At 39.6% G+C, this 26,975-nt stretch overlaps 1 protein-coding gene across 4 annotated transcripts in view; it reads left to right on the top strand.

Annotated features, from left to right (window-relative positions):
• The window catches only part of SRGAP1 (SLIT-ROBO Rho GTPase activating protein 1), a 271,551-nt gene that overhangs the window by 155,958 nt on the left and 88,618 nt on the right, over window positions 1–26,975 (top strand). For all 4 annotated transcript variants that reach the window (XR_005987824.1, XM_041755347.1, XM_041755346.1 and 1 more), the window contains exon 4: window positions 7,713–7,775. Coding sequence is in view for 3 of the 4 variants with exons in the window: in XM_041755347.1 (XP_041611281.1) it covers window positions 7,713–7,775 (63 nt within the window). In the remaining variant the exon portion in view is untranslated. The remainder of the gene's footprint in view (window positions 1–7,712; window positions 7,776–26,975) is intronic.

The raw sequence follows: 26,975 nt of genomic DNA, 5'->3' as shown, positions 1-26,975 counted from the left end.
ATATTTGGAACACTATTAGATATTACCCAGAAGCTTGGTTCAGGCCATTAAGACCATCCCAGCTTTCTCCATTAGATGTTTCGGAGGATGCTGTTCCTCTGTCTTCAGAGTTTACGTGATTTTTTTGTTTTTATTCCTTAAAGATTTTTATTTATTTATTTATTCATGAGAGAGAGAGAGAGAGAGAGAGAGAGAGAAGCAGGCTCCATACGGGAGCCCGATGTGGGATTCGAACCCAGGTCTCCAGGATCACACCCTGGGCTGAAGGCGGCGCTAAACCGCTGAGCCACCCGGGCTGCCCAAGTTTACATGATTTAAGAGAATCTAATCTCTCTCCCTGTGTCTATCATGAATCAATAAATAAAATCTTAAAAAAAAAAAAAAGAATCCATTATTGGGGCACCTGGGTGGCTCACTGGTTGAGGGTTTGCCTTTGGCTCAGGGCGTGATCCCAGGGTCCTGGGATCGAGTCCCACATCAGGCTTCCCACAGGGAGCCTGCTTCTCCCTCGGCCTATGTCTCTGCCTCTCTCTCTGTGTCTCTCATGAATAAATAAATAAAATCTTTTAAAAAAGAGAGAGAGAATCTATTATTATAAAGACACATGAACATGAGCCTTGGAAACTTAAAAGTACACACACTATAGAAGTAGGGTCTGACCCTTTTAACCAAAATTTACATCCAAAACTCACTGAGCATGAGACATTAAAGTCATTTAAAATCTTCTCATTAAATATTTAATCTGGTTTTCCTCTTTCTCACTTATTCTCCCTCTGACTCAGCATAAGGTCAGGATTCTGGTCATCACAGTGGATTTACTTTAAAAATGCCTCTGTGAGAAGTCAGAAGCCCTCTGGATTGGTCATTTAATCCAACCACATAGATCACTATTGATTGCTCAGTGTACTCACATGTGGTTGTATTAATTATGCTCTGCCTTCTGCCTTTCTCTCTCTTATTTCTGGGAGTTTCCAGGGAGCAAGACTGTAGGCCTCCAGGAATAGAGATCCTGGCCAGGACCTGCACAGCGTAGAGCTTCTTACAGTGCTCTGTCCAGAAAGCTGTTTGGGCACGTCTGGCTCTTCCATGAGAGTTTAAGCTGTGGAGTGCATTAGCCATGCTGTATTTAGTCAGGTCTGGGTCTATCTACTCAACAAATGTGTGTCTAGAATCTGTAGTATGCCAGGTACCCAAGCAAGCCCAGAGACATAGTGCCTACTCTCAAAGAAACTGTTTATGAGGAAAGAAATGTGGCAAGTGTACTATTAACGGGTAGCATCAGCTTAACACTCACTGTACGCCACATCCTGTGGTAAGTATTCGTGAGGACCATCCCGAGAAGACTCTGACGTGGAAACTACTGATGTCTCCATTTTGCCATTGAAAAAAAAAATGAGGTCTCACAAAATTATATAACTTAGGCACAGACTATATCACAGGTTTGGAAATAGGCAGTTCTGATTTTAGAGTATGAACTCTTAACCACTAAATTATACAGCCTTAGGAGTGGTGAAAAATGAATATATTATAAAATCAAAGAGAAGGGAAGATGTCATTTCTTTCTTTGGGAGACCAGGTGAAGTTACGAGAAAGTTTTCAGAGTAGCAGGTAGGATTGTACCAGGGAAGTGAAGGAAGGAGAGGCCTGGTCAACAGGGACCAGCCCTGGGAAAATATAGGGATGTGAAAGCAGGACAGGTGAGATGGCATTTTAAGACCATGAAGTAGACTAGTTAGGCAGGCGACGTTATGGGTGATTTAAGCATTTTGAACTCTATCCTGAAAAAATCAGCAAGCCTTTGGAGGGCTTTAATCAGAGAAAGGACATAATTAGATCTCTATTAAAAAAAAAAAAAAAAAAAAAAAAAACCTTTCTGATGGCGTGCAGAACGGATCAGCCCAGATAGATAGGATTGGTCACTTCTTCTATAGGGAGAAGTGACTCTTAGATAAACCCCAGATTCTGACTTGAGTGACAGTGTTGTCCTAGAAGCAATACAAATTCATTAGAACCCCTTTAGAAAATAATCTTCTATGTATCAAGGGTCTTAGAAATGTCAGTACTTCCATCATACTAATTTCATTTCTGTGAACTGAGCTTGAGGAACAACATAAAATACAAGATGTGACCTTAGACCAGCAGTTGTGATCATAGTTCAGAGCGCTTAAAACCAGATGGGTAAAATAGAATGAATAAGTGACTAAATGATTGAATGATTAACGGAAAATGGTAGTTGAAATATTAGTAACCGTAATAGAAGAATGGTTAATATACATTCACTGGGTGGTTATGAATCCAGTAATGACAGTTCTGAAATTTATGCAAGTACATGGAGAAATGCATTGTAACTGGGGAAAAAAGCAGAGTAGAAAAAGATACTTCAGTATTATAGAACGATTACAAGGCAGACCTATGTTTAGATAAACAGACTTGAAGGAAATACGTCAAATTGTAATGGTAGTGCTGTGTCCCTCTATGTTTCCAATATTCTTCCGTGCCCTTAATTCATTTTTATAATGCAAAAAGGCTAAACACTTGGGGACTGTTAATTTTGAACTTCATGTTTGAGGTGTCTGAAACATCAAAGTGACAATAAGTAATAAACAATTAGAAATAGGCTTGGTTTTCAACTCTCAGCTTACACATTGGAGACAGTAAATGACAACTGAATTGAAACTCTAACCATTTTCCTTCCCCTTGGGTCAGAATTTCAGAGTTTTATTGTAATATATTAGAGGTTTTACCACCGCTGGAACTTACATAGGCTCATCTTAATAGGGGCAGAAACCCAATTTTTCCCGTTTCCAACTCCATACCTGAAGCAGTTGAGGGGACTTGTCCTACCCTTTGCAAAAGTAATTTTAATCTACCAGTCTCAAATAACATAGAAAATACCTGATTTCAAAAAATTAGGTATTTATTATCATTTAATAAAGCTATTCTTTTATAAGGAAACATTGATTCCTTTTCTTGATACTGAGGTATCATTTTTCTTTTTTTTTTTCTTTTCTTTTTTTTTGTGGGGGGGGCAGCCTGGTCAGGCAGGTAGAGGTATCATTTTTCTTACTTAGCAGTACTTATTCAAGGATCAAGGGTCTGCTTCACTGTTTTTAGAATTTTTTTTTAAAGATTTTATTTATTTATTCATGAGAGACACAGAGAGAGGCAGAGACAGGGGGCAGAGGGAGAAGCAGGCTCCATGCAGGGAGCCCAATGTGACACTCAATCCCAGGACCCCAGGATCACGACCTGGGCGGAAGGCAGACGCTCAACCACTGAGCCACCCAGATTGTCCCTTAAATATACACAATTTTTAAATTTTTATGTCTCTTTCTTAGAATCCCTCAATAGTCTTTGTACCCTGCTATGAGAATGAAAATAGTAGTCAAAGAAAACATTCTGCAAAGGCAGAACAGGTCAGATGCTAGAGGCACGAAGAAAGTGCTACAGGAAATCATAGGAAGACGGGGACTTGACGCTGTGTCCTGCCCGTGTATCTGTGAATTCATGCTTCACACATGAGTCACACGAACTAGTGCTTCAGTTCTTTAATAACAACCTTTGCAGACTAAAGAAATTGTGGGAAGACAATAGTTAATTTTGAAGTTATTTCCTAGACTATGGAGGATTTGGACTATGATTTCAAACAAACAGGGAGCAACTTTGGTGGTGCGTCACGAGGATAGCCAGGGGTTTACCCTACCTAAAAGGAACTTCCCACTAATTTTTCAGAAAAATCTAAAATTCCCATGGGAACCAGGATCCTTAAGTCCTCTTTCATGATTTGTATATATCTTTTCCTGTTGACTGGAGGAAATTTCCACTTCCCAGTGGATGTTTGATTAATTCATTGAGTACCACTAGGAGTAGGACTCCCATGAGAATGGAATGCAGAAAGGTAAGTTTAGTGAACATTTAAGGGTTAGAGCACAATACTTGGGACCTTCCAAATCAGGTATCACCTGGAGGTTATCTAATGGCCAGGGCAATGGGGAGGAACATCAAAATGAAATCAACCACCATCTGCCAAGCACTTTCTACTTGAAAGTCAATGAAGCAAGTGTCTTTACAGACCAAGAGAAAGAAAAATATGACGTGTCCTTTTTGCTCAACATTTGTAATGTTGCCATTACAAATAATGTCTGGGAAAGAAATAATTATAATATTTATGGGATGTTCTCTGTGTATTAGGTATTGTTCTAAATGCTATGGATGTGTCATCTGATTAATGTTCTCATCAACCCTGTGAGATAGGTACAATGACTAGATTCACTTTACAGATCTGGAAACTGAGGCCCCTGGGAATCCAAAGTCTTTGAGACTTAATGCTGGGTTATTCTGACTCCAGAGTCCTTGCTTTTAAGCGTTATACAATACTGCCTCTCAGACAAAATTTTTTTTTTTTTTTTATATTTCAGGGCCTCTGGGAAAAGGTGAAAGAAAAATGTAAGAGTATGTTTGGTAGAGTATAGTTTGTAATGCCAGATTTCTTCTACCTCACTCATTACCTGGAATCTTGTAAAATGTAAAATGTACAAAGAATCTTCTTGACCTAGGATGGCTTGGCAGGACTCTTACCACCCCAAATCTAAGTCTTCAATCTGATTTTAAATATTCTTGTTCAGAGCTAATTGGACCTAAGGGATTTTGTTGTTGTTGTTGTTATCCTAAGTCTTTGCCAAGAAATACTTTATTTTTGGAGTTTCTACCTGAAATATGGACAGCTGAGCAGAGTCACTTGGTGGCCTTTGATCCCATTAGAGAGTTCTGAATTGGTGACCCAGATCCTTCAATGAAATTTGATATTAAAATAACACGAAACTGAAGTCTTAGGAGATTGCAGTGTAATGTATACGGTCAGAGTAACCAAGACTTGGGGAAAATTAAATGAGTTTAAGTTGGCTTCATTTGCTCACTTGTGACTTTCCTTTCACTCTTGAGTGATTCTTAACCCACCTCTTCACAATCAGGGACACAGCAAAACATACAGTCTCTAACTCCAATTTAAGGATTTTAGAAGCTAGCAGAGCTCAATAAATAGCAGTACTCTTTATCACGTCCAGAAGACCCAGTGACAAGTGCTGCTAATGAATTTGAATTCCTCAGAGTTCAGGTACTACTCTGATGTCATTGTCCCGCACTGTTTTATCTTCCAGGAGTTTTTGCTTCACACATTTGGCCTTTTTTGAGGGAGGCCTAACCCAGTGACTGTGTTTACAGATGGACTGACTGTGTTTCAGCTAGCTCCTAATATTCTCTCTCTCTCTCTTTTAAGATTTATTTATTTATTTGACAGAAAGAGAGAAAAAATACAAGTAGAAGGGGCAGAGGGAGAGAGAATCCAAGGCGGGCTCTGTGTTGAGTATAGAGCCCAATGTGGGGCTCCATCCCAAGACCATGACCTGAGCTAAAAGCAGGAGCCAGGCACCTAACTTTCTGTGCCACCCAGGCACCCCCTCCCCTTATATTTTCCTAAGAGTAGCCTGTAGGCCTTTCCTTTCTTCTGTCTCACCAATGTCCAGCCTTCAGCAGATGTAGTAACAACTGCAGCTATTACACAGACACAGTATTTCAGCTTGTTTATGGATTCATTTAGCAAGTGTTTATTAGAAGTTTCCCATGTGAGCCAGCAGGACCTGGTCTAGCAGGGGAGGGAATGCTACTGTTGGTTCCTCACCTGCCTTTTCCTGGTCCCGGCCTGGTTCCCAAGCAGCACTGTGCAGGACATGAGAGTCACAGAGCTGATAAAGATATAGCCCTTACCACCGATGCAGACAGTCCGGTGGGAGACACATAAATGATCCAGTGAATGTTCTTGATTCAAACTGTAGGTGAAGCCACACTACATTTTTTCCATTCTCTACAGCTGACTGCGTAATGAACTCGAAACAGGAAGCAAAAAAGTAATTTGGATATATGATTTCCTTTAAAATACCTTATAGATTTTGCTGGAAAAAATACTTTAATACTCATATATCAGACTCACACAATTAGCCTGGGGGAGACTGTTTTGAATGCTAGTTATTTACCAACTGTGCAGAAGAGTAGAACTCTTTTTCATCTTAATGAAAATAATAAATGCAGATGAGCACCAGGTGTTGCATAGAAGTGATGAATCACTAGATTATATACCTGAAACTGTATTACACTCTATGTTAACTGGAATTCAAATACAAACTTGAAAAAAAAAGAATATAATAAATACAGAAGCGAAAGTATATGGATGATAAGTAGCCTCACCGTCTCACTGCTTTGAAAATGCTTTCTTAAAAATTATAGATAGTTATTTTGACAAGGGAGAGTTTAATTTCTATTTTGGTTTCTAACTTAGCTTTTTGGGAATCACAAAATTTCTTTGTGACAGTACTAAGATGGGATGCTACAATTCATCTTTTTCTTTTTTTTAAGGTAGGCTCCACCCCCAGTGTGGAGCCCATCGTTGGCTTGCACTCATGACCATGAGATCAAGACCTGAGCTGAAATTACGGGTCAGATGCTCAACTAACTGAGCCACCGAGGCACCCTTTTTAGTGACTTTAGTTTGGCAACTCAACTTCTGAGTAGGCACGATGCTTCACCCTGCTTATTTTTTCTTTCTTCATGATAAAGTCTGATTCAGATGATGGGAGAGCCTTTCAGACTCGACTTATTTGCCTCTATTTGGCCTCTGGTGACTTGGTGCACACATCTAGTGTTTAGAAAGAGCCATTTAACTAGAATCAAAAAGACAAGAAATACTGTTGCAAAGATGTAGAGGAAAGAGGACCCTTGTGCACTGTAGAAATGTTAATTGGTTCACCCACTTTGGAAATCAAAATATTAAAAATAGAGGGGCACCTGGCTGGCTCAGTTGGTGGAGCATGTGACTCTTGATCTCAGGGTCTTGAGCTCAAGCCTACATGGGATGTACAGATTACTTAAAAATCTTTTTAAAAATTCAGAATACAGCTATAATATGACCCAATACTTCCACTACAGGTTATTTGCCCAAAGATAATGAAAACACTCATTTGAAAAGAAAGACATATGCTCCCCTGTGTTTGTTTATAATAGCCAAGATACAGAAACAACCCAAGTGTCCATTGATAGATGAATGGATAAAGAGGTGGTATGGAATATTACTGCGACATAAAAATGAATCAGATCTTGCCTTTTGTGACAACATGGATGGACCAAGACAGTATTATGCTAAGTGAAATAAGAAAGATAAATATGATTTCATTTACATCTGGAACCTAAAGAGCAAAACAAACAAAAAGCAGAAACAGACCCGCACGTACAGACAACAAACTGATGGTTGCCAGAGGGAAGGGGAGTGGGGGTGGGTGGGTGAAATGGATGAAAGGGTGTAGGGGATATAGCCTACATCCATGGGAATAAAAGGAACAGCATAGGGGAGATAATCAATGATACTGTAATAGGGTTGTATGGTGACATACGGGAGCTACCCTTGTGGTGAGCATAGCATAACATCTAGAGATGTTGAATTGCTTTGTTGTACATCTAAAACTAATGTAACATTGTGTGTCAGCTATACTTTAATGAAAAAGAGAGCAGTTTGGTCAAAGATGTGTATTATATTAGGAACATGCTGGCCTTCATTGTATTATATACATTCTCCTATTTTCAGTCACTGGACTTTTTAATATAAGTAATTTAGAAACAAGTTTCTATTACATTTTAAAATATACTTAATTTCTTCTTACTTACAGAGCAAAGAGATTGCATTCCAACTTCATGAGGATTTGATGAAGGTTCTTAATGAACTCTACACGGTAAGCATGTCATCTTTCTTCTTTTGCAGTAATCTTTGGTTTAGAATTTTGGTTTGCAGAAACAGAGCTCTTATTAGAATTTATTCCAAGCTACGGTGTTGATGAATCTTTCTCTGGTTGAAGTGTGGAACCAAGTGGATAGATGCACACTGCTATATTCTTTTGCCATCCTCTCAATTTGAGGAGACTGTATTCGAGTAAATATATATATATATGCAGTTAGCAAACTTTTAAGGAACTAGAGGATAGGTGTCCCAGGAAGACATGTTTTTAACTGGTTGGATTATAGGTGATCTGTGGGATCCCTGGGTGGCGCAGCGGTTTGGCGCCTGCCTTTGGCCCAGGGCGCGATCCTGGAGACCCGGGATCGAATCCCACATCAGGCTCCCGGTGCATGGAGCCTGCTTCTCCCTCTGCCTGTGTCTCTGCCTCTCTCTCTCTCTCTGTGACTATCATAAATAAATAAATTAAAAAATAAAAAAAAAATAGGTGATCTGTACATATATTTAATTCCTCAATATTTTGTCTTACATTGTTACCATTATTAAATTAGCCATTCCAGGATTTGAGCAATTTAGAGTTGCTTTATTCTGTTACTATAATTAATCTTTTTTCCTATTTCAGTTAAACTGTTTGGTTAATGACTTAATATGATAAAATTACTTTGGGGAAGGTATATATTTTTCTCCTGGGGAATAATCTGCTTTTTTGAATTTAAATTTTATTTAGGTTACTGCATATAATCATAATAAATTAAATAATTTAAAGCTTTTTTAAAAAAACAGTGAGGTTGCAGATTGGAATCAGTCATATGTTCATATAAATTTTTTTATACTTCATGATCATAATATTAAATGCAAATTCCTTCTGAAGGAATTTGATGAGTTTTTATTTTATAAGAGAGAAAAACATAATGAGAAATGAGTAATATTAATTCATTATAGCTATAGATATTTGCATATTTTCATTGTACAAGATTATCTGAGTTCTTATTTATAGGCAAATTAAACCTGAAATATTATTAACATGTTTCTTGATTTACAAATTCCATTTGTTCTTAAAAAGCCATGTGTGTAAAATTCAATTTTGTAAATTGTTTTTAATGCTCCATTGATACTTGCTAATTAAAAGACACTGTAGTTTTAAGCTTTTTATTTATAAAATGAGTGATATGCTCATAAAACTCACTTCCCAATTTTTTTGTATGTGTGATAAATTTGTACTTTTTTAAAGATTTATTTATTTGAAAAAGAGTGCAAGTGAGTGGGGAGAGGCAAAGGGAAAGGAAGACAAAGTCTTAAGCACACTCCACACTGAGTATGGAGCCCCATATGGGGCTTGATCTCATGATCCTGAGATCATGACCTGAGCCAAAACCAGGAGTCACTTGCTTAACCAACTGTGCTAATCAGTTGCCCTGCTAATGAAATTGAGTTTTTTACGATAAAACCCATTTCTTAGGCCATGTTTTATGTGATTTGTTAATTTCTGATAATCTTAGTTGGCAACCATTTCTAGATTTAGAATTTAAATTTAGAATTTAAAAGTTAATTAAGCATCATGCGTCTGAGACAGCCAAAGAAGAAATTCTGTATCATCTTCCATTGAACTGTTTTAAGATGAGAGCTCTGTGGCATTTTCCTTGTGGATCCCTTTGCTTGAACATTGTTTTACCTAGAAATATAAATCAGTCTCTAATACTTTAAAAAATAGATCTGCTGATTGCCATGACATCACAGACAAGAGCACGTTTACTGTGGTCTGAAGCTAGTAGTCCTAGTCAAAGCAACAATGGCAATGTAAATGTAATTGTTGAATATGAAGAAAATCAGTAAAATGTGAAAATTTTATCTCAAGGAGGGATGTGTATAGTGAAAGTTTTCCTGGATTTGGCCTATCAAATGGACTTAGACACTGTTATCAGACTCTATGTAGATGAATCAAGTAAGCTGACACCTCAAAACTCTCATCATTATCATTCTGAAAGAGTAAAGGAACCAGGTTCTAGGAGAGGCCACTGGAGTTTTAATGACCCTGCCAGAGTCATTTAACTTCTCAGAATCCATTGAAGAACTAAAGGATAGTGGAGATAAGCAATGACATTTCAATTAGGTAGTCTGTAGATCACTGTATACTCTTGGGGAAAAAATTTAACTTGGGGCACCTGGGTGGCTCAGTCAGTTAAGCATCCAACTCTTGATTTCAGCCCATATTTTGATCTCAGGGTCATGAGTTCAAGCCCCACATTAGACTCCGCACATAGTGGGTGTGGAGCCTATGTTTAAAAAAAAAAAAAAAAGATCTTAACCAGAGAGCATGCTCATACAAGGTCAGAGGTCATGATCCATTGGGAAAGACCTTCATGGTACACACACTGCTTACTATAAAAGATGATGTTTGGTCTCTCTTGTACTTGAAATTCAAATACACAAATTCTGTCTTGTTAAAATGAAATCTATTTACTATACATTTTCTGCTTACATTTGGAAAGAAAAGGTGAGCAGTATTTGAACAGGGGACCAGGAGTTGGGGGAATGTGATTGAGGTTCCTTGTGCAACCACTGACTAGTCATGTACAAATGACTGTCTGAGTCGCCTCATACGTAGGAGTTTTGTATAGCTGATGATGCTATAATGATTGCCGAAGCAACAAGTACAAAATATGTAGCCTTAAAGAATTGAGGAAGCTATTTTCAGACAAATGTTCACTCCTCCTTTTTTTTTTTTTTCATCCCTTGATACTCCTTGGGAGTCGAAAACATTTTGAGAAATACATAACTTCCTTATACCAGCAGAGTTGGAGTACTTTATTTTATTTTTAAATATTTTATTTTTTTATTTATGAGAGACTCGAAAGAGAGGCAGAGACACAGGCAGAAGGGGAAGCAGGCTCCATGCATGGAGCCCAATGTGGGACTCGATCCCAGGACCCCGGGATAATGATCTGAGCCAAAGGCAGACACTCAGCCACTGAGCCACCCAGGTGCCCAGAGTACTTTGTTTTAAATTACAGTCAACCTTAGTAGTGAGCAGCAGCCTATGTGTGGGCTTCCTCACCCAAAGATATTTCTCCCAGAGGCCTAAATATTCTATCAGAAGGTTTTGTCTTAAATAAAATGCAAACACCCAGGAAAAGTAGAAAGAAATGCCTTAGGATCGTTTATACCTTAAAGTGAACCATGTTTTATCATCCTTTGAGTACAGGTTGGGTACATCAGACATAAAGGCCTGGATTTCTGAGCAGAGGAAGAGAGGAAAGACTTTGAAAACATGCATTTTCTCTTCTAATTTTTTCCCCATCCTTGCCTTTATTTGCAGAAACAGGGCCCTCAAAATGGTTTTGAGCCTCCATTTAGATTCTTATACCATCACAAGGGCCAGCAAGACAGTTAGGATTCCTTCCGCTTTGAGGGACAGAGACACTCAAAATCATGGTGTAAACAGGATAGAAGTTTATAATCTGTCTCACATAAAAAAATCCAGTGGTTGGTGGCCCAGTGCTGGTGTGGAGGTTACATAAAGTCATTCATGAATCAGGCTCCTCCTATCCCACTGTTCAGAGAAAGCTCATTGTAACCTTTGCCCTTATATTTACAGTAGTTGCTAGACCCCAGCCATGACCTCTTCATTCCTGAAATGGAGAAAGGAGATCCCAACAGAATGGAGAAGGGAGGGAGGGCAGGGCAGGCCTCCTGTCTCTTAAGGGGACTTAATGAAAGTCCCATGTGAAACTTTCACATATGTCTCATTGGCCAGAACTTAGGACAGGATTCCAGCAGGCTGTAGTGAAGTCAGGGAGTTATAGTCTTGTAGGTGGCCAGCTCGTTGCTAACCAGTTACAGATTGGGGATTCTTTTAATTTGAGAGAGAAGGGGAGATACTTGTAGGTAACTAGCCATGTCTACCAAAGTAGCTAACATTTATTGCATGCTCATTATGTATGTGCTAGTTTTTGTGCATAGCACATCACTTGCATTAAATCGTGTGATCCTCCCAGCATCTGCCTGAGGTAGTTACTGTCTTTTCCTCCATTTTACAGATAAGGGAACTGAGGATCCGAGAGGTGGCCCAGGTTGCACAATGAGTAGTAGAGGGGGATGTCAGGTCCAGGTCTGGCTCCTAGAACCCATGTTCTATACTGTCATTTTATCTCCATTGCTATAGCTTCGGGGAAACCATTGTCTAACAGAGATCTCTAAATGTTAATTCCTCCCTAACAACATGGAGCACTTAAGCACTTTATTACTTGTTCATTTTTACTGTTAGAGTCTGTACATTGGTGTTGCTTTAATAAAAACAGGTAAAAAATTGAGCATGTGCCTCAATGGCAACATTTCCTTCTTAGTAATATTAATTTAAATGATCTAACAGATGGACTCACCAGGCCAAAAAGTAAAAGGGTGAACCAATATTCTCAGACTCCCTGAGTAATCCACTAATGAACTTCCTTTTGCATCTCACGTTTGAAAGAGAACTTAAGTAGGTTATGAAAGCAGGAAGAGTGCTGTGTTAGTACAAAAAAAAAAAAAAAAGAAAAAAAAAGTGGAATGGCCTGGCAGTCAGCAAACACATATTTGAATCCCAGCTCACTTAGCCAATCTGAGCATCTGTGTTAGCATGGATTCTTCAGAGAAACAGAACCAAGAGAATATAGAGAGGGAGAGAGAGATCTAAAGATTGATGATAAGGAGTTGACTCCTGCAGTACTGAGGACAGAAGTCCCACAATCTGCAGCAAGCTGCAGAGCCGGATGTGGGTTCAGTCCGAGTCTGAAAGCCTGAGATCCAGGAAAGCCAGTGAGGTTCTAAGTTCTAGCCCAAGCTCAAGTCCAAAGAAGATGACCACATCTCACCTTGAACACAGTAGAGCAGAGAGAGCAAATTCTCTTACTCCACCCTTGTGTTTTGTATTCCGGCCTTCACCAGGTGGGAGGAAGTTCACCCCCATCATTACGAAGACTTAATTTATTTATTCAACAAACATTTTTTTAAACGCCTATTACAGTACCAGGCACTTTGGGATATATTGGGGATGTAGGTGTGAATAAAAACAAGCCACATACTTCTTCTCCAGGTATTTATATTCTGATGGGGAGACACCGACAGTAAATACATAAATGTATAGGATGGCAGGCGTTAAGTGCTAAGAGGAAAAAATAAAGCTGAGTTAATATAGATAAGGCATTCAGAACAGTGCTTGGCACACAGTAAATGCTTAATAAGTGTTAGGTGTTAGTGTCATCCTGGTCGTGTCATCCTCTTCGTCATCAGTGGAGTAGGGATGCTATGATATCAACAGTAAATACAGATGGTTTTTGTGATATGTAGGTACATACACATGCATATGGTTTTTCCTTATAGTGGATACGTATTTTGTACAAAAAAGAAAAAGGAAAATAACTTCCCCTAAGAAAACCAAATCAATAGTAGATAGGAACAGGGCTGCCATCGGGTTAATGGGGAGGTAGAAACGCAAAAACGGAACACGGGTGACACAGAAAGTCAGAGGGGGGCATTCAAAACAAAGTTTGCCTTTATCAGTCTGGCAAACAGTAGTTTCAAGCATTAAGACTCTCCCCTAATACCAAAATCTCTAAAGATTATGCTGCATTTTAGTAGAAAAACCATGATCTGTCATATATTAATATCTCTTTGCAGCATTATACTCAGCATTTTCAAAAACAAAGAGCTTGCCATCCTCAGTAAGCAAATTCTAACAAAGATTAACACAGACGGTCATGATAAATCCACATGAAATTGATTTTTAATTATGTGTAATTGATTATCACACCCCCTATACATCAGTGACACACATGGCTAACCAGACTCAAGAGGTAATCCATCCTCAGTTTCCAATTAACATTATGTGGAATGAACTGAGAAAATGAAGATTTATCCAACCCTTATCATGAAGCAAGCACGTTATCCCATTCATTTCTTACAGCAGCCCTGTGAGGCAGGTATTCCTAATCCCAGTGAAACAAATGGGAACTGGGGCTCAGAATGATGAGCTCAGGATCACGCAGTTAATGAATGCTCCAAAATCTAAACCCAGCTTCGTCCTGAAGGCCCATCAGTTGTCCATCTGACAGCTGCCTTTCGGGAGCTGTGTAGGGCAGGTGAGGGAAGGAAGGGTGGAACGTGATCTAATAGATAAAGCTCATAGGTAAAACTCATACTGCATGCTCTCCCGGACACTTGTAAAAACTCATTTGAGCTTTCCAGACCGTCTACATGGGTTACAGAATAGGAAACTCAAATGACTTCGCACCCCAAGCTTTAATGTTGGGGTCTGTGCATTTGGGCTGCCTCTTTAAGATAAAATCTTTCATTTATCTTTAACGTTGTGTCAACACCACCTGTTCAGCTGTGTGTCCATATCCAGTGATTACTGCTAAGGATCTATTACTGGAAACTCCACTCACCTTTGTTTCCTTCTGCGTAACCTGTAGTTCTGATTTGCCTAACAAATATAAATAGAGAATGGAAGTTGTCCTAGTACAAACCCAGAGGCTTCTAAGCATCTTGTATAGGATTTGGAAAATGGGGCTGCTGAATGCTCACAGATATCCACCCGGGCCTTTACATATCATTGAGCCACTTATCTCTTTAAAATGTTAAAATAAAAAGCTAATTATTTTTGAGAAGGGATGAGAGGGAAGACACTGTTTATTATTTCAAGCCCTTCCTTGAAAACAACACCTCAGAGGACTGCTGAGGAAAGCTTTCTTGGCTTGCTTGTGAGCCTCCCACGAACCAGGAGCTAATGCATTCTTCTATAACAAAGAAACATGCCCAAGGCAAGGTTGAAAAGTCATTCCAAAAAAAAGCCCAAGATACTTGCCACCACATATCAGAAGATTTTTCTCTGAGCCTCAAAGAGGATTTTTACCTATTTATTTTTTTGGCTATTTATTTTAGCTCGAGGGAATTTTAAGTATTTGAAATATATATCTTTGTAGTGAAAATGAAAATTCATTCCTTTGAGATGGACTACAAAAAGGTCTGGGTCTCAGAACAAAACATGAACAAAGAGAAATAAGATAGAAAAGATATGTAAAAAGCTCTAAAATTGAAAACCTCTTGGGAATACCACATTCTCCATGATGCCACCTGGAAAACTTTTTTAAAAAGCAATCTATTTAGAGATCTTGGGCTGACAAAATGTTCACATATATCCTTCTGGCATTATTACTAGACACTTCGATGGAAAGAGAGAGAGGTGTTGGGATCAGATGACTCTGCCAACTTCTGAATTCTAATCTTGGGGTTGACACAGACTGACTTTGGAGACTAAGTTACCTAATTTAGCCTGGCTTCATTTTCCTCCCAAAATGTTTAGAATTAATAAAATTTTTCCATTGCATGAATCTCTGAGGACAGCTGTTTGATAAGAACTTTATACATAGATGCCTTTTAGGACACCTTGCTAATTAATGAAGCCAAATGATCCCAAGTGCCTGCTGGGGGTTTTCATTTTCTCTCTGTGACTTGAGATTTAGTTATGGTTGGTGCTTATGAACTACAAAGAAGACTATGTCTTAAAAGAAGTGAGCAATATGAACTGAAAAAAAATATCTGGCTTAGAAATGAAAAATAAAATGTTGTAAAGTATAGTTCAGGAAAAACAAAAAATTTCTAAAGAAGGTGTCATACAAAGAATCCTTCTCAAAGAATATTTTATTCTGTTACATTCTGAAATACAGTATTATGACATTTAAGCAATTACAGTGTTTTAATAACTAGCATCTTAATCAGAATGTTTTGTTTTTATTGGGTAATTAAAGTATTTAATTTTGTTTATCATTATTACCAAGCCCAAATATATAGAGACAACATACATATACATAAAATAAATTAGGAGCATTTTGCTTGGATTTCTTTTCTCCAAATGGACCAGAAATGTTCACGAGTAAAAAATGTAAAAATCATGTGACAGAAATCAAGCTCTAAATTAGTTGTATCCTTTTCAACATATCTTAACACATGATTTTCTAACTCCTGTGATTATCTGAATTTCACCCTACTCTTGGCTGACTGTAGAATTGTAGACTGTAGAATTTTAAGCACTGAACGTGCCTTAAAGATAATCAAACTAACCTCCTCATCTAAGGAAACTATTACAAAGACTCAGATTAAGTGATTAACTAAAAGTCCCAGGTTGGAACTGAAACCCAAGTTTTATTTTAATTCAGGTTAGTAAATAGTTTCCTATGCTGGCAGTTTCAGATGAGAGTTTCCGGTCAGGCTTCCAGTCTAGAAGATTAAAGCTCTTCCAGAACCTATCAGCAGTCAGGCTTCCAGTCTAGAAGATTAAAGCTCTTCCAGAACCTATCAGCAGCTGACTCTTGTGAGGTCCTATTCTAAGCATTTGACATCATTAGCTCTTTAACTTGCCCCACCAGCCTCATGCGGTAGTGAGGGACAGAGAGCTGGATACCTTGCCAAGGGTCACACAACTAGGAAGTCTCAGACGAGGCACACACTGTAATTTCTTTTTTATTGCTGATTATAACCTAAGGTGTAGACCATTATGTACCAGCAGAGGTTTAGGCAGAGCGTTTGGAGACCCAAAGAGGATTTGAGACACATTGAGGACTGAGAAAAATTCAGAGGAAAAGGTATAAAAATGGACAGTGTTTCAGTAATGAGAGAGGTGAAGAGGGGGCCTGGAAGGTTTTGGAGGCAGAGGAGTTATGTGAGCTACTACACACAATTAGGAAGAACATGAGGCATATTCATAGAATTTCCTTCTGGACCCGTATCTAGAGAGAAAGGACAAGTCAGGAGTTGAAGCATTTCGAGAGAATACCAAAATGAAATCATCATCAACATAGGGCAGCAAAAAATGGTTAGATATCTCATCAAAAGCAGTTGAAAACTCAAAGGCTTCTTTGCACAGATTAAGGCCTTTCACCTCCCTTCTTTGTTCCTCCTCCAACCCTCTCCCCTTTTTTTGTTAAATAAATGGAATGAGAAATACTAGATTTGAAGCACAGGGTATGGTGTCAAATTCCAAACCATTTTCATTGAAAGAAGGATCCTCCACTGGTCTTTCCATTTTAGTTGATGCTGCAATTCTAAGCATGCTAGGGCCTTCATTTTATGATTCCAAGTAGCCTGTGTCCTCAGTTTAAATATTTCATGTACTAAACCTTATAACTTAAGTATCTAATACACACATGTAATGCCATAGCTGGCACACAGGAGTGCAAGAGCACCTGGTTCCAGGGGTCCCAAGCAGACCCAGGTCAGCCACCTGCTGCTGACACAATCCAAAGGCAGAGAAATGAGTGGTGGTAAAACAAGAAAGAGATTTATGTCAGTGAGTCCCCAACACCAGGAACATAGTCAGTAGCTTCTCTGAAGTGGCAAGAAGACTTCCAGGTTTATACAAGGAAAATGTGGGGCAAAGGTATAGGTGGGTAGGTGTGGGTGGGCAGTGAAAGTCCAATCCATCACTGTCTTGGAGTCTGTCAACAGGTGGGGTCTGGCTGGCTCAGGACAGCCCTTCTCTCTTGAAGGGATTATTGCTTCCTACCAGGGAGTGCTCTGCCCTCAGGGTCTTCCAGGTGAGCCAAGAGGCTAGCTGGAAAGAACCCAGGTAGCAAGTCTGAGGTCAAAATGGAGGCAGCCAGTGTCCTGTTTCGATGTTGAAGACATGTGAAACAGTCTCCGGAAAAGAATTAAGTGTTTAATATTGTGGGAGACCTTGAAAGTCTAGTAAATTCTTTGGCTTTTCCATTTTACATACGCTTTCCCCCTCCATATTGCCAACTACTCTGAACTTTCCCTTTGCCACTGCTGCCACTGTGATCAGGGTGGCCCTGGTTAGTAAGTATTCCAGGTGCCAGCCCTTGGGTATTGTTTTTTAGTAGATTAAACTTGTATTTCGGTGCTCTGAGGACTGTCTGAAAATGCCTTTTGAAACAAGGGCTTGCTGAATGACCTTCTCTACACTGACTTTCTCTGTTGACTTGGGCAAGGATTAAGTCTCTCTGCAGCTCTGTTCCTTTGATGCATAAAACAAAGACCACATCCCTCTGCTCTCAGCCTCTCAGGTGTGAAAATAGACAAGTCAGCGTCGGTGGGGCTGAGGCCTTTGTGGGCTTAAAGGGTGTGATAGAAGGGTGTTTTGTGTGTTGTAACGGCCTCCATTAAGCACTCAGTGTGTGTCAGTTCCAACTGCAAGGGCTTGACATGTATTCATTCATTCATTCTCTCTCCACAACAGCCTACAAGGTACTGTTCTTACTTCCAATTAGAGATGGGGAAACCTTCTAAAAGGCAAAACATAGATTTAAACCCAGGTTGTCTGGTGCCTGAGTTGAACCATTAGAGCCGGTGAGAAATGGAACCAGCTGTCCTTTGAGACTGTGTTCTCCTTCCTCAGAGAGAATGGTTGCCCATTCTGGGAGGAGGCCTATGATCTGTAATGTTCTAGGATTTATGGAATTTAGTTATTCGGCATTTGTCCCAAATCTTGGTCTAGTCCCTGTCTCTAAGTCAGTTAATGGAAAGCACTAAAAGCCTTGTTGCCTCTGCTGTAGAGTTGTGACAGGATCATCTCTATTGCATCCAAGTACTACACACAGAGTGGCTGGTAAGGGCCTTTCATCAAATATACGGGTCCTGGAAATGCATCGATGACAGGCATACCCTATCACCGATGAGCTAGTCTAGTGAGATACTTCCATACATGGTGTTAGATGCTGGACTAGATAGAGACAGGTCTCCACAGCTCTGTGCAGAGCCCAGGGTCACCTGGGAGCCTCCTGGAGATCGTGAGGCCTGATTTTAGTGATAAAGAGAGGGTAGAAAGGGTATTCCAAAAAACAGTACCTGAGGGAAAGCACAGATGTGTGAAACCACGTTGCCTGTGCAGGGAACTCCATGTGCTTGAATTGCCAGAGTATCAGCGAATCATTGATATAAAAATAAAGGGAGTAGTACGTTGGGCTTTTAAAAAAATCCTCTGCCCTTACACCCTCTCTTTACCCCCACTACATATGAAATACTTGAGAGACAAGGAAGGAAAATATCCTTCACAAAATCAGAATTTCTTGGATAAAGTGGCATTTATTTCATATTAGAAAGCTCTGATAATTGTGAAGTGGCAGATTTTATGCCGCATTAATTGCTCTGATGAAAAATTACTCTTAGGCACTAATGAACTGGTATCAATCAATAAAGAATAAAATGTAATTGGATTTCTAGTAACAGAATGTAATGGAATCACATAGGACAAGGCCTGTGGTACATAGTAGGGGGCTCCAGAAATGTTTGCTGAATGTGAATGTTCATCAAGAGTTCATAAACAAAACCAACAATCCCTATGACTCAAAGACTTAAATTAGAAACTGCGTCTAGTGACTGTTGCAAATAGAGCTGGGACAGATTAAGATTAGTAAGTACAGGTCACTCTAACTACAAATAGAACTACTCTCTTTTTGATGAGGTATAAAATAATTTATCTTCTTTAGGATAAATTAGTCATTTTTTATGAAAAATTTTTATTAAAAAAAAAAAAAAAGAAAAATTTTTATTAAAGTAGTGAAATCTTGGGAAACTAATTGTAATTTATATTACCACTTTAAAATTATTAAGTTTAGCATTTTGAAAATGATGACTAATGCCCGGCTTTAACCTAAATATTACAATTAAAGAAAAAAAAAGCATGTGGCAAATCTGTATATCACCCCCACACCCACCAAAGAGTTCTGGGGTTCTCCTCCTTGATGAGCACTTGATGATTGATCACTAATCAGCTTGGGAGCTAATTAAAGTCACTAGAGTGATAGATATCCTGGAATAAGGTTCATCAGTATAACAGTGTGTTAGACTATCTGGGCATCGTTCATTTCTAGGTATTTTCTGTGCAACGAGGCAGATGAGTTATGGCCTCAGAGCCCATGGAGGTTTGGAGGAGGAATCTTCTATTCTCAGCGTAGCACGCTGTACTACTTGCTGCCTCAAGTCAACAGAAGCAGAAGGCGATAATTAGTACAATTTGTTGTTATACTGGCTTTTCCTTGTGGTTAAAATGTATCTGCCATTTACTCTGACACTGAAAAAAAATCAATCCCTTTAGCCACCGAGAAGTATTTTACATGCACACACACTCAAATCATGAATTCTTACAGTATTTAGTGTTTGCGAGATGAGTATCTGAAATCATGAACCCACAGAATTTTAGAGTTGGAGAAAACCTGAGGGATCGTGTGGTCCAGCTGCCCCCTTTACAGGTGAGAAAGCTGTGGGCTAGCAGGCATATGAGTAGTTTTGCCACCAGGTCACCTGGGTGGGGTGCGATGGATTAAAGGCTCACTCCCTTGGATATCTAAGACATGAACGCGCCTTCCCCTAACACTGGCTCTTGAAGCTGAAGAAGAAAACAGTCCATTTCCAACAGAAAACAAAAATACTAAATATTAACAATGGCTTGTATTTTATTTTCCTATAGACTGCTAAATGCCATCCTGTATTATTTCCTCTGAGCTTCATCAACTATTTTCCTTTTAGCGGGGTATATTAAAATCCTTTTAAAAAGAAGACTTCTAGTTACATGATCAATTTTTTCCTTCTATGATTTGGCCTCTAGTTCGCACATTTTCTTTAATTCCGCAATTTTCAAGGTGTTTGAGAGGCACAGTTTGATTGTTCCCCTAATTTTGGTTATGGTGGGAGACCTCATGTTGTCATCTCTAATAGATAAGACTTGCACCCAGGGTCAGAAAAGCTGAGGTTACAGAGTTGTTTTGCAGCAGAGTGAAGATCAAAATCCAGGTTTATTGGATTTCGTAGACCTAAGCTCTTTCCATTGAAATAGTGCTCTTTATAATTACTCCTGAAACAAAATCTTTAACGGTACACTAAATATAATTATTTTTAAATTTTCTTTAGCCATATTTCCTCCCTTTGCATGTATGTCTTCTCTATTTTCCTTTGTGTTTATTCTCTGCATTTCTGTTTCCCTGTCTTTTGGTTGGTTGGCAGTCCCTTAGTCAGCAGAGTCCAGAGTCCCAGACAATGCCTTTTGTTCAAAGCATTTGCTTGAATTATAAATATAATTTGATGATAAATTCAGACTGTTGTACTGATTTCATTTCAGTGGAGCCACAACATACCTCAAGTTTTCCTTGATAAACTAGCTATAAAGACAGCATATTGTGCTATTTAATTGTTCACCTTGATTGATTTGCTCATTCTAAAGAGCTTTGCTAAAATTCTCAACATACATATAAATGGAAATATTGCCAATTTCCTTCCCTTTACCTCTATTAGACGTGATAATTTTGGGCTGCCTGGCGGGCTCAGTTGGTAGAGCATGAGACTCTTGATCTTGGAGTTGTAAATTTAAGCCCCATGTTGGGTGTAGAGATTACTTAAAAATAAAATCTTAAAGGGCACCTGCATGACTCAGCGGGTTAAGCATCTGCCTTCAGCTCAGGTCATGACCTCAGGGTCCTGGGATTGAGCCCCACTTCTGGCTTCTTGCTCAGCCGGGGGTCGGCTTCTCTTTCCCTCTGTCCCTGCTTGTGCGCTCTCTCTCTCTCTCTCTCTCTCTCTCTCTCAAATGAATAAAAAAATTTTTTTTTTTTTTACCTGAGCCAAAGGCAGTGCTTAAGTGACTGAGCCACCCAGGCACCCCAATAAATAATTTTAAAAAAATGATAATCTTTCCAGTCATAGAGAAATCATTACCTATTTTTAAAATGTGTTGTAATATGGGGTGTCTGGGTGGTTCAGTCAGTTAAACATCTGACTTTTGGTTTCTATTCAGGTCATGATCTCAGGGTCCTGGGACAGAGCCCCATGTCAGGCTTCATGCTCAGTGGGGAGTCTGCTTGAGAGTCTCTCTTTCTCCCTCTTCCTCTACCCCACCCCCTTGTAGCACATGTGTTTTCTCTCTCTCTCTCTCTCTCTTACTCCCCATAAAATAAATCTTTAAAAAATGTTCTTTAACCTTTTTTTTCAAACATCAATAACTGACATTTACTGTATACTTACTATGTCAGACTTTCTGTGTCCGTTACATGTGTGGACAACTTTAATCCTTCCAACTATGCTGGCATGCAGTGACTAGGAATGCTATGCTGGTTTTATAGTGAGGAAATTGAGGCACAGAAAGGTTAAGTTGCTTCCCCAAGATCATACAGTGAGTTAAGTCCAGAAAAAGGATTTGAACCCAAGCAGTCTACCATGTGAATCTAAGCTCAACCGCCATTATACTCTCTCTCAAAGTGAGTTCTTATGTTATTTTTTAAATATAATGGAATTTTGTGTTTTTTTCATTTATTTTTATTTTTTTAAAACTTTATTTATTTATTCATGAGAGGCAGAGAGAGAGAGAGAGAGGCAGAGACACAGGCAGAGGGAGAAGCAAGCTCCATGCAGCTCCATGCATACTCAGTACTTCCAGCCCTAATGCCACAAATGATAATAAACAACAGTGACAAGTGTTACTCATAGGCCTTAAGTGGGAGGTAGAGGTTGGGGTGGAAACAGATGGATCCATTGTAGGTATTGACTAGTAGTAGTAATGTAGAGGATTGGCTTCTCTTTTGTCTTTACATTCTTTTTTTTTTTTTTAAGATACTATTTATTTATTCATGAGAGACACACACAGAGAGAGAAAGAGAGAGAGAGAGAGAGAGAGAGGCAGAGACACAGGCAGAGGGAGAAGCAGGCTCCATGCAGGGAGTCTGACATGGGATTCGATCCCGGGTCTCCAGGATCACCCCCTGGGTCGAAGACAGTGCTAAATCGCTGAGCCACCTGGGCTGCCCCCCCCCCTTTTTTTTCTTTTTTAAGTAAACTGTATGCCTAATATGGAGCTCAAACTCACAACTCCAAGATCAAGTAGCATGCTCTACCAACTGAGCCAGCCAGGTGCCCCCATTTTTACATTCTTGATATAAATAAAATATGCACACACCCCCTCCACTTTTCTCCTTAAGTGAGCTCCCAGACTTAAATGTAAACTGATTAAAAAGAAGGAATCTTTCTCCCACTACTATTCATTCAGCCTACCCTGAAGTCACAACTTTGCCCTCCCCACCTCGGGTTTGTCTTACTGTAAGAGTAGGCTTGCTTTTGCCTTCCCACTGAGTAGGGATTGTGTCTGTCATCTCTGGTCTGAAAGCCTAGTACAGTGCCTGGCTTATGATACTCAGTAGCTCTTCAGAGGATTAATAAATGCAGATCAATATACATTGCTTCATGAAACCTGGGCTAATGCCTGCTCAATTTCATAGTAACTGTCAGCACCCTTGAAAAGGGTGCTAATTGTGGAGTGTACTTTACAGACACGCTAGAGGCCTGTTTTCAAAGTATGAATTCACACTGTGTGTTTTATGAATGCGTAAGTGTGTACACAGACCACCTGGGCATTCCTTCCTGATATATTCGTTTTTAAGAGGTTTTGGCTAGCCTAGGTCTCAACATGAAAGAGCAGGGAAGCCCTCCACGTGGTCTGCCTTGCCTTTCAGAGACAATGGCCTATACCTCTTAGCTTGGAGCCTCAATATGAAGCCAAGTAATCTGGCTCCGGAGCCCACACGCTTACTTCTATGTCAGATCTTAAAAACTGTCAAGAATCAAAACTATCCACTCTGTTATGTGCTTCTTTTTTTTTTTAATTTTTTAATTTTTTACTTAAATTCAATTTGCCAACATATAGTATAACAGCCAGTGCTTATCCCATCAGGTGCCCCCCTTAGTGCCCGTCACCCAGTTACCCCATCCCCGGCCCACTTCCCCTTCTGCAACCCTTTGTTTCCCAGAGTTAGGACTCTCTCTCTCATGGCTTGTCTCCCTCTCTAATTTTTCCTCAGTTTCCCTCTTTTCCCTTATAGTCCCTCTCACTATTTCTTATATTCCCCAAATGAATGAAACCATATGATGATTGTCCTTCTCCATTGGACTTACTTCACTCAGCATAATACCCTCCAGTTCCATCCACGTCAAAGTAAATGGTAGCAAATTTGTCCTTTCCGATGGTTGAGTAATATTCCATTATGTGTTTCCATGCATTCTGTCATCAAATGTGAATTTTACCTCAGAGGAGATAGGGCCCAGAAAGGTTAAGAAGCTTGCTGGCTAGTAAGCGGTAGGATAGAAACTCAAAGCTCTAGAAACTTCATCACCAGGGTTAGCTCAGTATTCTAAAGAACAAGAAGGCTCGAGGTTGCAGATGGGAGGATCATGGCCTGGAGTGTTAATGAGTGTTCTCTGGAGGGTACTTCCTGCCACTGCCCCTATCTAAAACAAGCTGTGCCCCAGAGACACAGCTTGGCCAAGCAGATTCCATAACCTGAGGCTGACCAGCCCCGGGAAGGGCCAGGTTCCTTGCAGCACAGCCCCTGGGGCTTAGCATATGGTGGCCCAAGGGTCCTGCTTTCCTGGGGAACCCAAGAACTTGCTGAGAAACAACAGGAATGGGCTACCAAGGCCTTGGCCCTGACTTGGTGGTTTTCCTAGTCTGGCACTTGCAGAAACTCAGTTACAATGAGCCTTCTCATGTCCTGATTGTAGAAAAGCGACCCTTATCTTAGGATGCGGACAGTTAAGGAAACCCCAAAAATGTGGTTTCTCAGAAGAGCTTTCAATGATTAATGGAGTCACTAACCCATCAGGCTCTGTATGGAATTAGGAAATATTGTCACCAACATTACTGTTTTTCATTTCCTCTCAGCCTCACCACCACACCTTTCTTTTCTCAGGGGCCATGAACTCCAACTCTAACTATATCTCATGATGATTTAGAGCTATTTATCATCTCATACGTCCACCCCCAGGTATTTAATTGACAATGCCATTTCGAATAATGGGGACGGAGAAGAATAATGTCAGGTACATACTAGGTATTTAGTAAATAATTGTTAAATAAATATATGAATGGACAACCTGACTGTAAAATGCCTTCCTGCCCTTCATTTGTTGCTCACCAAATGCCCATTTTACTCCCACCCTAAAAAGGCAATATCAAGGGACGCCTGGGTGGCTCAGCAGTTGAGTGTCTGCCTTTAGCTCAGGGCGTGATCCTGGGGTCCCGGGATTGAGTCCCACATCGGACTCCCCACAGGGAGCCTGCTTCTCCCTCTGCCTGTGTCTCTGCCCCTTTCCATGTATCTCTCATGAATAAGTAAGTAAAATAAAATAAAATAAAATAAAATAAAATAAAATAAAATAAAAGCAATATCAAGAATCCAAAGGTGTGCAAGACTCTGTTGGTGCCCTAGCTGAATTTAAGGACAATCCATGATACTGGATCATACGCAGATATCTATGACACATGGCAGGGAGTCTGAAGTGCTGTCAATGAGAAGGTCTTGGCAGTTGGAAGATCAAGATAGCTCTGGTTGGAGAACCAGGGAACATTTAGCAGGAGGTGAAATCTGAGCTCGCCTTGGAGGATGTCAAAATGTTAGGACACAATGCTGGGAGAGGAATCACAGGCAGCAGGACTGGCTTGGGCGAGGACCACAGAGGCAGGAAAGCACGCATTCTGAGGAGGTAGTGTTAAGTGATTGGTTTAGAAGAGTGCACAAATTGCTATTTAGGCCCATGTTAAGACCAGACTGGGAGGGTGTTGCACCCCATGGTGGAGGGAGACATTAAGTCAATGGAAAGGTCAGAGTAAGAACAGGAGAAAGGCCCTGTGACGATCACCCTGGATTCTCTTTCTTTCCATACCCTCTTGTTTTATGCTACATCAGGTTGCTTCATACCCCAGACCTTCCTGCATATCTTCACCAGATTACTGCTAAGATGCTGCTTTGACCATACCATTCACACCTCTGTGGATTCATGAATCCCTATAGAATACATTGTAAAAAAAATTTTTTTTGGTTGATATTTCAGGGCTCCCCTGATCTGGGCCATGACAATGTCTACAGTCTTATCCTGCTGCTCAATTACCCAACTATCCACTTTCCAAGCCCTGCCCTAGAGCCCCTTCTCAAAGTCGTAGTCTACACATGCCCACCATCCCTGTATGTTCCCCTTACCCACATACCTTTGCTGGGACTGTTCTTCCAGCTTGAGTGTGTTCTCCCTTATCTGTATCCATTAGAATTTCCAAGGCTCATTTTTTAATCTTCAACAATTTAAACTCTTAGAAGTAGGAAACCAAGTCTTTAGTTTTACACCCATCATTGCCTTATGGTTGGTAGACATCAGGCAAATGGTGAGTGAATAAAAAATTATCTTTCAGCCCTTATTTTCCTCTGTTCCTAAATATAACCAGGAATAGATATATCCCCCAGGTAAAGAGGCCTTCCTTTTGTATAGTGCTTTAGAGGTTCCAAAGGTTATAGCCTAGCAGTCTAGAACACCCAGTGTGGAACCAGACTGCCAGGGCTCCAACCATTATCCTGCAGTTAGCACTGTGTGACCTTAGGCAAGTTTGTTAACCTCTCTAGGCCTTTCTTGTCTCATCTGTACAATAGAAAGAATAAAGGTATGTACCTTAGAAGAGTTTTTAGAGGGACTAAATAAGCTATTATTTGTAAAGTACTTCGAATGGTATCTGGCATTATAGCAAGCATTATGTAATGCTTTTAAAGCTGATTATATACATATTATACATATACATAATCAGCTTAAATTACATTAATGATGTACATTATATACATATATACACACACAATACACATTGCAAGTACTCAGTGAAGTTTATTACGTGCACACACACCACACACCTAGAGATGCACAATTGAGTGACCACAGTGACCTTATAAGGTGAGCAAAAGTGTAAAATAAATTCCCCACACCTGGTAACTGGTAGATCCATTCTTAGAACCACACCTTCTAACTTCTGTGCCAGTAGTCAGAAAGTAAAATCAGTACACTGATTAATACACTGATTTCCAAACATGACAGTTTTCAGATACATAATGGTTTTATGACACTAAATATTAAAATTTACTATAGATATTTTAATTATTTTGATTTAAAATACAAGAGTAGTATCAGATACATTAGATGAGTCTGTTAGTAAGGAAAAAATATTAACAGTTTCTGTGCAGAAGTTTTGCACTGGATTTCACAATTGCAGAGAAATCTATTTGACTATATCCTGCAGTTAAGAAAAGATGGAGTGGGAAAGATAAATTGAGTGTGTTCAATGGGGAATTATGCATGAGGTTTTAGTAGAGAAGAATTCAAATAGGAAAATATGTTATTGGAGCATATTTAA

This window comes from Vulpes lagopus, chromosome 5 (assembly GCF_018345385.1).
Source record: "Vulpes lagopus strain Blue_001 chromosome 5, ASM1834538v1, whole genome shotgun sequence".
NCBI classification, from domain to species: Eukaryota; Metazoa; Chordata; class Mammalia; order Carnivora; family Canidae; genus Vulpes; species Vulpes lagopus.
The sequence above is the reverse complement of the archived record's forward strand: the minus strand, read 5'-3'. Positions and strand labels throughout refer to the sequence as shown.